We start from the raw sequence: 12,991 nt of genomic DNA, 5'->3' as shown, positions 1-12,991 counted from the left end.
CATGGCGTCACCATATTGGGTGATAGTCACACCCCGGACATATCGCCGGTTTTTGTCGGTAAGCTCACAGGTCCAGGGAACGAAGTGAGTGGTGTCTGTAAACCCGGAGCCGGCCTGCTGCACATTGTCTCGCCATCGAACAGCCCACCATCTGCGAACCACTGCTATGTCCTCATAGCGGGCACCAATGATGTTGCAGCGGGCAAGGAGGAGATAATTTACAAACACATGGAGGGAATCCTTCAACAACTTAGCTCATCCTCCAAAGTGCTAGTAGCTACCCTTCCCCCACCGCCATGACTTAGCTCCTGACAAACGCAACAAACAGACGATCAGGATGGTGAATGGCTACATAACGGAACTCTGCAATCGGCATAAGGATGTAAGGGTATTGGAGGTGAACTGCATCCGACGTCCTAACTTTACTGCCCACGGCATGCACCTGAGAATGTGCGGCAAGAGGGTTCTGGCACGACTGATTGCGGGGAGACTGGCCGACTTTGGTTTCCTGTGAGAACCATCAACAAATGAACTCGGCAGCACCTTCTCCAGCGGCAGTGCAGCCTGTGGAGCCGATGACTGTTGTGTCCACTCCCTCGAGACCAGTTTCCTCTGCCTGAGACGCCAGGACCAGCTTCCTTCGAGACTCGCGCTGGTGTCAACTCCAGCATGCGCGATGACACGTACTTGCAACAAGACCTATGGCCGAGGCCCGTCACCCAGCTGTTCACCTGCCACTCATCTCCTGTGAATTCTGATAAAGCTGATTGTGTTTTTTTAGGGACCCCACAGACGGCCCGACGGACAAAATTGGACTGACGCTACCCAACAAATACAGACGAATTCCAAATTTCTCAATCAGGTTCAAATCCGACTGCTTCACCAAAATGCCCAATCTGCCACTAACAAGCTTGACGAAATTCAATTGATGTGTGAAGAAAACGAAAACAGATGTACTTGTTGTAACTGAGAACGGTTTTAATGACAAGAACATCGACCTATGCCAAATTCCAAATTTCAACATTGGCTAATTCATATTGCCGACAACTTTCCAAAGGAGGAGGAGTCGCCATTTTTGTCAAACAAAATTATTCATTTTCTCCCTTTTTTCACTTGTCAAAACTATAGAAAAAGACTTTGAAGCAGTTGGGATAAAATTCAATTCGAACAGATCAAAATTTACCGTCATCGGAATCTACAGGTCTCCCAATGGCAATGAGGAAAATTTCTTTACAAATTTTGAAGCCCTACTGATGGATTTAACTAACCATGAACAGGGTTATATCCTAATGGGCGATTTTAACATCAATGCGATGGACACTAATCACCCTTCCACCAAACGATTTGTCGACCTTGTTAAGATCATTCGACCTTGAGTTGTTGGTCAAAACGCCAACGCGTGTGACACAGTCTACACAGTCTTACAATCGACAATATCATATCTAATCTCCCAAGTGTCGCAGTGTTCCGTGGTCAATACAGCTATCTCGGACCACTATGGCCAAGAGGCTATTATTAGTGGAGTAAAAATCGAGAGGGAGCCCAAAATCACTAAAACAATAAGAGACTTAAGGCCAGGAAACATCGCTCTCTCAACACTTCCCTTTCCAAAGAAGATTGGAAATTCCAAGAATCAAATCTTTCGGTAGAACAGCATTTTAAAATGTTTAGTTGATACACTAAACTTTCATGTTAACATGTACTGTCCTCTCAAAACCATACAAGTTTGGTTCCAAAACGGTAAACAACAAATGGATTACTAAAGGAATTTTAAATTTCTAGAGAAAAACTAAAGTTTTTTCTCAGAAATTCAGAAAACATCACACAATGAAGAATTCAAACGGTTTTTTTTCGAAATTACAAACTAATTTACAGAAAAGTGATCCAGGCGGCAAAGGCATATGATGTTTCTAAATCAATTATATTTTCAAAAAATATTTCTAAAACTGCTTGGAACATCATCAACAATAAAAACAAATCATGCAACAATCAAATAAAATTAAAAAATGGTGACAGACTTGTGGAGGATGCGGTTGAGGTTGCGAATAGGCTTAACAGATTCTTTGGATCTGTTGCTTTGTGAGCAAGGCCCTTGCCCATTCACCGCCACAAGGAATCCCAAAAACGGAGACAGTGTCCAGTAGCCTCCATGGCACTGGCACCTGTCGTTGAGGAAGAGCTTGAAAAAATAATTCAGCAGCTCCCAGCCAAAAAATCAAATGATTTTAAATTTAATGTCGATGTGGCTAATAAAAACATGTTCAAAGCATATTGTGAAACCTTTAAAAAACCAATTAGTAAATTTCTCTTTTGAACAAGGAGTTTTCCCCTCACTCCTAAAAACCGCGAAAAGTGAGCCCGATTTTTAAGAAAGATGATCCCCATTCCCCCACACAATTACCGGCCTGTCTCAATTTTGCCAGTTTTGAGCAAAATATTCGAAAAACTTTTCTTGGTAAGAATGCTTCAATTTTTAAATAAGCACAACCAGCTATCTGAAGACCAGTTTGGCTTCAGGAAGGGTAAGTCGACAATAGACGCAGTTGTAACGTCTAGTCGATAGGGTTGTAGAGGGGCTAGAACGTCGGGATCCCACATTAAGTGTGTTCCTAGACTTATCGAAAGCATTCGACTGCGTTGACCATGTTACAATGCTTGACAAACTTGAAACTCATGGCATTCGAGGCGTGCCTCTCCAGTGGCTCAGGTCATTTTTAAGCCACAGAACCCAAATTGTCCAGATCGCAAACAAATTATCTGAACCAATTCACCTGAGCTATGGTGTCCCACAGGTGCTCAATTCTCAGTCCAATTCTCTTCCTGATCTATGTCAATGACGTAGGTTCATCACTTCTGCACGGAAAACTTGTGCAGTATGCTGATGACACGACTCTCTGTTTCACTAGCAAATCAAAATTGATTCTGGAACAGCAGAGCTTTATTGAGATCAACAACACTGCGTCCAACATTTCAACAGCCTCAATCTTAAGACAAATTCTGCAAAGTCTAATTTTCTAAAATTTTGCTTTGCGATCAGTAGACAGGCATGACGAGCCAGCTGTTATGTTGGCTGACAACAATGCTGGAAGAAGTCTACTGCTCGAAATTCCTGGGAATATACCTAGATCGAGGGTTTGACTTGGAATAATCATATCGATCACGTTTGCTCCAAATTGGCCTCAGGCATTTATGTTTTGAGGTCTCTAGCCAAATACTGCCCTATTCAGGTTCTAATGATGGCGTATTATGGCTTGATTTACCCCCATCTCACTTACGGGTTGGTGTTGTGGGGAGCTTGTGCAAACAATCAATTTATGAGAGTGTTCAAGCTGCAAAAAACAAGCGATCCGCATTATCGCTCTGTTGAAATTTAGAGAGTCGTGTAAGGAAGCCTTCAAAAATTTACAACTGTTGACGCTGCCCAGTCTCTACATCTTGGAAGCAACTATGTTTTGTATGTCTAAATGTACCATGACGAATGGCCGAGACATACATGCGTATGAGACTAGAGGCAGAGATAACTACCGAACTGGTAGACACAGAACGGTAGTTTATGAACGCTTGCCTTCACAGGCGGGTGTTCATTTCGTCAACAAATTACCAAATTCAATAAAAAACGCTCCAACGCCCAAGGTGTTAAAAACTCGTTTGAAACGCTTTTTAGTGTCACAAGCACTTTATAATGTAGACGAGTTTTTTGGCATATGATTGGGGAGACCACCAATTAAAAAGACTGACTGAACCCGTCGCTGGAAGTGGGAATCATTGGCGAATGAATGGATGTATGTAAATTAGTAAATTGTATGTCTGAATGAGATCTATTGTGGGGTGTATGACAAAATTCTAGCAAGTAAAAAGTTGACTTTTGCCATGCATTATAGAATGTTCCGGTAATAAAAAAATCTGATTGATTGATTGATTGATATTTATCTACCTGACGAAGAAACATGATCTGAAGTTTCGAAACGTTATTATTCGTTTTTTATGTGAAACGACGCAAGTTTCAGTAATAATCCTTTTGTCCGTTAAAACATTCTCTACAGTAACATGAGTAAAAAAACTATTTCCAAACTATATTTCTTTATCCCCTTACATAGCATGGCGATAGTACTCTGTTGATTAGAAAACTGCCGAATGATATTGGATTATCAATTATTATTAACAACAATCTTACATCTAGCATCTCTGTCTACTTTTAGTGTCATGTGCAATCACATGATAGTAGAAACATGAAGATCTGATTAAACATATGATCCCTCAGACTAGTTGTCCTCTAAACTACGTTTTACTTTAGTATTTAAAAATACACGTTTTATGTATTAGTACTTTCAATTTAGCTGTGAACAATTTTGACATGTTAAATATGTTTTAAAAATTTAAAATGTGGCTTTATCTCTAATTGTACACAAAAAGTCACTTATCTTTCCTCTTAACCCCTCAAATTTTAGTTTTTAGTGACAAAATCCGCTTTGGAAGCTTAAAAGAATATTAAAATATGCAGTCTTATGAAATTAACCTAAAATTTTCTGGTAACATACGTCTCAAATTTAACTAACATGTTGTTTAATACCTGATGTAATTAACAAACAAGGACACGACTTGTAGCATATTAGAAGGTCGTGGCATTGTATGACAGTAGTACTGATGATGAGACTTAGTTTACTGAAGGATCTCATTCATTTACGCTCCACGGAACAGTGACAGACGTCTTGCACTCGATCCATCAGAACTAGGTCACCTCAAGATTGGCGGAACTAGCACCCAATAAGATAATGGCACGAAAGATAACCAAATTCTCAGTAAATTTATAAATAAACACATTGTTTACATCAGTATTTCGCTGTTGAGATTTTATCAATTTACTATCATAGATTATAATTATCTGTTTCTTCCTCGTTTTGTATGTTTACAGAATATTGATGGTATGGCATGGTACAGTACATAAACAATAACTGCCGCTTAGTTCTGTTTTGTACTTCCTGGTTTTTATGAAAGCTTTCCATTTTTATTCGTTGGATAAGAACTGAACATACGTCGAAACTTACAACTGGAATCTACTTTTTTCTTCACTTACACTTGTTGATAAAACGATCAGAAATAATATAATTTAACAGCAAGCGTTACCGGTTAACAGGACTTAACATGAACGTACCGTAAGTGTTTAATTTTGTACCGAGAATAGAGCAAATACCAAAAAATACAACGAAAGTTGTACCAACAAATTCGAATAATTCTGGCTCACAATGGTAGGTTCAAAAACACTGTTTGAAAGGTTTTGAAAAAAGCAAAATAAAATAAAGTCTCATCTAAAGCAAAACAAACAGTTTTTAAGGATTATTAATTTCAACATTTAATTCAAAATTAATGATTTTACATCTTTTCATTTTGGTTGAAATGTACGCGTATTATCAGAAAATGGAAATTCACTTATCAACATGAATTCACTCTAATATATGGCCCGTAACGTGAAGTCGAGCGAACAACAGCAAAGAGATAACATCTATAACAATACTACAATAACCTGTCTAGATAAGTTTGATATCGCTATTATTCTGGTATTTCTGGCATCTTCACGTCTGATGAGTATTTGCAGGTCAAATGTTTTAAAATTTATATGTTGAAGGAAGTTTAAAATTCCTGGTGGAATTAATTTCAGTGGTATCAATATAAAGTTCTACACGAACATGCGTCTTTTTAAATATCATGTAGTACACAATACACAAGTTACTACGCGTTTTGTTACAAGTTGATCCCTTTTCACTTTTGTCTTGGATATAAGTAGTATTGACCAATAGTGGACGTAACAAAGTTTCCTGGATAAATCAAAGAGGACTTTGAAATAAATTTGAAATGTAGCCGGTATACATCTGGATAGTGTGTTGTGGATACTTTTAGAACAAGAGGATCGAGAATTGATTTTGAAATTTAGGCCGACTTGAATAAGTTTTTTTTATTCCGTATTCACGTGAAGATTCCAGTTCCAACTTATTATCTTCTTGTATGCTAAGATTTTTAACATCCTGGTTTAAGGATTCCAAGAATTCCGAAATGTCTGCATCGAAAACAGGAGACTTGTTGAATTAAGTAGTTTAGTTATTCTCGTAGCCTAAAACAAAACAATTCACACGCCTACTGTTTGAAGTAAACTATGCAAATATTGAAGACATCGAACAACACACGATGTGACGTGGTGATAAATGAACCGCACTGTCGCAATTGACTGCGTCACATGTGAATAATAACGAGACATTGCTGTACCAGTAACGCCATTTGACACTTGGTTATTTCGGTACTAAACGGTTGAGGCATCGTGAACGCGTTAATCCTTCAATAACATCCTCAATTGAACACAGGCGACACTTGTTACGTCAGAGAGGGGTGATCACGGTACGCTGGCGTGAGATGTACTCGCATGTCTATGATAATATAGATCTGCTGCTGACGTCTTCTCGTTGCGCGAAACACACGACCGGACCCGAGTGACGAGTGACGTATCTAGGATTTCTGATTAACTGGTGTTTACACTTGATTGAGGAGAAGAGTGAGGTGTCTAAAAATACGGCCTTTGTGAAAGTCCCTGGTTTTATGAGGACTTGTGATTGGAATGAATCATATTTAATTTCACACATCAACGTTTATTTAAAGCATACTCTGGAAATGATATTTCAAGGACATGTTTGAATTTCAATACTTTTAATAAATCAATTTAAATTATTAAGATACTTACTTCCAGTGCCGAGCCTGTATTGTTTTAAATTAAGATCTAAACATGCTTCATGTATCAGGCTTATGGTAGAACATTATTAAAAAATTAAAAATACATTTATTTAGTTTTCGTTATTATTTCTTCCTGACAAAGAAATGTTGGTTTTATATGATTTATAGGCAATTTATTACATATTTGTAATACTTCGGAACACTTTATATGTGTATGTTTGGTCGATTTTCATAATTTGTTTGATTTCTTACATTGTACTTGTATTTACTCAATTATGAGAATGTTGTATTTAATAAATAACAATAAATAAAAAAAGTAAAAAACAATAAATATTATTTTTACTCAAATAATATATCTGTTTACTATTATTGTGTTTGGCTATACATAAAACAAGGTGTGACAGTTTCATAGTTATACGAGTGAAAAATATGTTATGTACGTACCAAAAAATTAGAAATTTAAGCACTAGTGAGATAGTACTGTTTAAGCGTAACAAAAAAAAGTTTTTTATGTGACACCAATGTTATGCAGACATAGCATTGATGATTATTACCACATCTTTATGGTAATCGCATGTTAATATGAATAACTACTATACATCTTTGACCTTGAATTAGTCATAGTGTTTTTGTTTAAAGCTCCACGTGCGTGAGTTTTAGTAGATATTCTGTAGTTTTTGTTGAATAAATTAATAAAACATTTGAATAATTGTTTCAACATCTGGTTAATCTTATTTATTACTTAAGCCATTCTTAGTTAAGCATAGTCCCAACTAAGCTTTTCCACGTGTTAACACAAGAAACAAAATCCGACACAAAGAAAATTATTACAAATAAATACAAATACAAATTTTCTTTATTGCAGTAGACAATTTTTTACAATTGTATTGCATGCGTCTAACTTATTCTAATACAAGTTGAGTTTCAAAACATCAATTTTAACAATGTTACATTAATTAAACATTCTTCTACAATCGTCAACACAAAAATGTTATTATTTCGGCAACAGAGTTAACAAAATAGTTTTATCGTTCCCAGCGATTGGTCATGAACTCATCAAGGGAATAAATCGCATTCGGCACTAAAAGACCTCTTAATCTTGAAACGTTTCTTTGTTGCCAATTCTTTGATGCACTCCGGGAGTTTGCTGATCACTTTGACACCAACCTGAGATGGAAGTTGTTCATAAGTCATCGTTCTCTGAGACTGAACTCTCAGGTTGTCCCTTCCCCTCGTATTATATCCGTGGACGTCACTACCCTGTGTCAAATCGCATTTGTATCTACAGTACAGGGCCACTTCCAGCATATAGAGACAGGGCAAAGTCAACATCAGCGCAATCAATACGTCTAACTGTATTAAATATGGAGTGAATGAGCAAATTCCGGCTATGAAACTCAATTGTCGAACAGGTTCTACTTTCTACAGTTCTTCGTAGACAGTGTCAAGGGCGGAGGAAGTCATTAGCCGAGATGTGAGTGGACCTACTGGTCGCTGAGCCTGAATGGAATACTACAGAGGTAATCGACAGGGAGTATCGGACAAAAAGGTCGAAATCTGAGATTGACGAGGAGGGGGTGGGGCGCACCGCACGTGATAGACTTACAGATGAGATCTGAGGACAAAGGCGGAGGAGGTCCAGCGAGAGTTGAGACTCCGGCAGCCGCGAGAATCTGGGCCGGAACGGTTCCGGCAAACCGCAGAGAGAATGAGCGAGTAGTTCTGGCTCGTCAGTCGTCACTACTCTTCCTTTTGAGACAGCAGAATAATGCGCAAGAACTGAGCATCACTAAACCATCGCTCATAGCATGGCCTGGGGCTGTTGCGGCTGAAAAATTTGGATTTTTTCAAAATTTTCTGAGAGGTTAGATCGATCCAAGTATCTGGATTTACCATCCTCCAAAACACGTTTCGTATTTAACTTGTAGGTAATGATTGATTGATTGATTTGGACTCTGTAGAATAGTCTAAAACTCTGTTGGCTTCAACTGGCCTTAAGCTCTTTTATAAAGCCATATATATCCTAAGAAAAAGAAGTTATGAACACGGATTTTAGCTACTCACAAGGCTGCCTCTATTCACCTTTTAGTCCTGTTATATTTGTTTCATTAGACACCAATAAAATAACTTAACCCTCCCCGATATCCTAACCTCACGTATTCTATTTTACGCCCTTCAAGGAGACAGTACAAATCTCGTTAGTTACACTACACGCTTTGTTTTAGACGACACTAACTTAAAAGAGCTGAATACAGAATTCATAATCCCTTACGTTTCTAACTCTGGGTGCCACGTTTATATTAAAAAACTCAAATGGGACGAGAATAATTAACCCATTTATAATTTGCTAATTCAAATATAAAAGTTTGTTACGTAAATTTCCGTGCGAAACAGAGAACATCGCTCTCATATCGGAAGGGTAATATACGAAATGAGTTGACCAGAGATAAGGCTTTATTCCAAGATAGGGTAATATTTGATATTAGTTGCCCAAAGATAAGACATTATTCTAATATAGGGTAATATTTCTAATGAGTTGATAAGACTGGATTCCAAGAGATAGGGTAATGTACGGAGTGTGTTGGCAAGAGATAAGACCTAATTTCAAGATCCCAGACCAAGAGACATTAGTACACGACAGTTACGATCATTATCTTCAGATACATTTCAATTACTTCAGGATCAAGACATCAGCGTCAAACTTTAGCACCAACTCTTAGCCTCAAGGCAACGGAGTCAGCATTCTCAGACGATATTTGATAAAGAGCGATGTCATTATATTTGACCAATGCACGCTTATAAATAATCCGCTAAGTTTATCGGTAACCTAAGGTCGTTGATGATAAAAAAACTAGCTTGAAACTGGTCCTAGGCGAAATAAATAATTATTTATTATAAGGTCTACTAGTAGCTATAGCTATAGCTTATCAAGGAGAGGGTAGAGTGGGGGAAGTTGTTATCAGCAGGGCCAAGATAGCAGACACTGGCCACTCTACTCTAAAAACATATTTTAATGAACGAATTAATGAACGATAAAATCACATCGAATGAAAAAAAACTGAGTGGAAAGTATACTCTGTAAAACATAAACAGGAAGTGTACTGGGTTTTATTGGTCATAAAAAATAATAAACCTATTCAGTGTTTTAGCTTAGATATACATAGCGATAAAACGCGTATAAACCGCTTCGTTAAACAAGGTAGACATTACAGACAAAACACGGAGTAAGAACCATTAGCTAGTAGTCTTTACCTGTAGGGAGGAAGAACATCTGTAACAATAAATTAAAACGCTCTTTAGTATTAATGAAAGAAACTTGCAAAGAGAATAAATTATGAGGTAAGGTAGTAGTCTAATAATATTTCAACAGGTTTGTTGCAACCAGCAATAAGTATCTCAGGTAATGGCGTAGTAGGGAGTGGGCTCAGGGGGCACACGCCCCCCCTCACAATTTGGTATGGCAATTATTCCAATATTGCTTGTTATTAAGCATCAAAGTCATCCATGGCACGTGTCATCTGTGCAGTCTACCCCAAAAGTACTAGTTCAAAATAAATGCATCCACAACATACTCAAAATTGGTGAAAAACATTCCACACCAAACACATTCTCTGCAGGGCTTTTGGTAGCAAAACATATTCCATTGTTAATAATCCAAGACGGGCCGCAGAGAAATCCAACTGCTGTTGCAAGTATTTACACAAATAAAAGTTTTACTCTGAAATATTGCTCCAAATTCTGCACGTGCATCTCGAAAGACAAAGCGGTGCTATATCATATACAATAACCCCTCCCTCCCAAATTTGTTCATCCCCTCCGAAATAACTTTTTATAAACTGCAGAGTTTCAGATTTTGAGAAATTGTTTCGAGGATATCTGGTTGATAACAGATTCGGAAGAAATTCAAACAACAGACAGATCTGCAGCCTGATTAATCAAATATATTGACGTTACGTTATTCATAACAATTACATTATAGAACAGCAAATTCAAAACCATTTACTATAGAAGAGAGGAACATATAGTATTTTCAAAGCACCACATAAATTTGGAATTTATTATAACAATAATGTTAGTCCAGCAGACCCTCTCAATAAGTATATTAAATTAATAAATTTAAAGAAGGGTGTATTTATGTAAATTTTATTAAAATTTAGCATAACTCTAGTTCATACCAGTGAGTTACTTGTTAACGTGGAACAAGATAGAGCCATTTATTATTGCTTCTTGAATAATTTCAGTTCAATTTTCCATTACATATAACCGAACAGGTACGGTTTCCATTATAAACGGGTACAAGCACCGCTGCAATTATACAACTACTTTTTACAACCAGTAAGAACGAAAAACGTCAAAATCGATTCGTTACAATAAACGAGAGCTCCGACGCGACGTGTGGCAATGAACCTCACGCTCACTGAAGCGTACAATATGAACTACCCATTTAACAAACTCAATAAACATAAAGATCTGATTGAAAACAACAGGGAAAATTACTTCGTTCTGAGTAAATTAAATGCGTTATCAGTACAAGTAAGCTATTATAAACTCATTAGTTTTCTGGAAAAAATTCATAACTGTAACATATGTTTCATAAGAACAAAATCAGATATATCTACATACTTATTATTCTTCTAACCTAAAATAACCACTATGCGAGAATATCGAGTAAAACTTGAAACTAGTGATTACTGATAAATAAACATTAAATACATAATTTAATCCAGTTTATAGCCTACATACTCTTGTTATTTACATGTTTTATGGTTTTTCATAAAATATAATTAAAATAAACGTAAATTTTGTAAGGGTTGTTTCTACGATAAATGACTGATAAATACATATTTGACATAATTGAAACTAGACGGCTTGTTGTATTTCAAACAATATACAGTGTGGACAACATTACAACTTACCTTCCCCTCGACGCCCCTGTGGGTGGTATTTCCCTGCCAGAACTTGCGTGAAAACCCGCGGATGAACCCTGTGACAGCGTCGTCGAACTCGAACCCTGGATGCCAACACAGGGACCCGTACCCGAACACCCATAACGAGCTGTTCGACGACCGCCTCCGAGCTTCCATCGCTACCGCTAACCGCTGATATCGTCCAAAACCGAATTGAATTGGCTTCGCGCTGAATTCAAAGGTTAGCGTTTGGCAGTGACACTCAACAGCTGTTCGGAGAGCAGCGCGCCACGCGGCCGCTACAGCAACTGAGTTGGCTGATGTAACTTCCGACGTCTTTTCGTCCGCCAGCTGACTGACCCGCTTTGCGCGCCAACCCGCTAACCGCACCGCACTCCGTGATGTGATTGCGCAGGACCGAATTTACCGCTCAGTTTTGACAGATTTAATTTTTAGAAGATTGGAGTGATTACAGATTTACGAAATATGGAAATTGCAAAGAGATTGATATTAGGGTTTAAATTGAAAACGATTCATTGGTTACGGTTTTACGATGAAATTGGTTTAACTATTCAAATGACATTTTGTATTATCACATAGTATATACAAACAGCGTCATTCAATATCTCGAAATAGATAAAAAACAAATAATGTAGTTTACAAATAAAAGCTCCCTGGAATTTTGAATTAGGCTGCAATTTGAGCATTTAAAATTAATTAAAAAAAGTATTTGTATGTCTTGCATCTGAATTGGACAGTAATTATTTTAATATTTTAAGACACGCACTATGTCACCACTGAGATCGGAAAAAGTGTGTCGAAAGTATGTTCTAAACATTGTCTTGGACCTCGAAAAGAATAAAGACAATTCTTTGACAATTTATTAACTTATTGATTCTGTAGAAAGTTGCTACAAGATTTAAAACAAATAAGACAGAACTTTCGTCAAACGTTACGTATTATGATTTGTTATCACTAGTTATCATATCTTTCCGATAGGGTTCGAATGTGGTGATTTTCCTTGGGCGCGTATCAAATTACTGATATTTCACGTTTTATGAGAAGTGACTCTTAATAGCAAATTATGAAATAAGATATGAGGTTAGAGAGGGCATAGACAATCATTACTGTTAAATTATCAAATATCAAAGCTAATATATTTTAGAATGAAGAAAATATTATACACATATAGTATTTGTTTTATTTAAATATTTCTTTTGAATAAAAATCTTAGCAAGGTTTATCGCTTAAAGTGTATTGCTTTGTGAATCCTAAAATGTCAATCAATTAATTAAGTTTCTAATACTTTAATGATGAGCAGATAGACGATCTGTAGTCTATCAGATCTTCTTAGCCAGGAAAGTCTA

General features: G+C 37.1%; 1 protein-coding gene across 1 annotated transcript in view; it reads right to left on the bottom strand.

Annotated features, from left to right (window-relative positions):
• LOC124360093 (glutathione-specific gamma-glutamylcyclotransferase 1) overlaps positions 1 to 11,980 on the bottom strand; it is a 49,225-nt gene extending 37,245 nt beyond the window's left edge. Inside the window, exon 1 of the mRNA XM_046813391.1 lies at positions 11,634 to 11,980. Within this exon, the coding sequence (XP_046669347.1) occupies positions 11,634 to 11,801 (168 nt within the window). The 5' untranslated portion in view covers positions 11,802 to 11,980. The remainder of the gene's footprint in view (positions 1 to 11,633) is intronic.
• Between the last annotated feature and the right edge of the window lie 1,011 nt (positions 11,981 to 12,991).

Source organism: Homalodisca vitripennis, chromosome 4 (assembly GCF_021130785.1).
Source record: "Homalodisca vitripennis isolate AUS2020 chromosome 4, UT_GWSS_2.1, whole genome shotgun sequence".
In the NCBI taxonomy this organism is placed as follows: domain Eukaryota; kingdom Metazoa; phylum Arthropoda; class Insecta; order Hemiptera; family Cicadellidae; genus Homalodisca; species Homalodisca vitripennis.
Note: the sequence above shows the minus strand (reverse complement) of the source record. Positions and strands in the feature narration are given on the sequence as shown.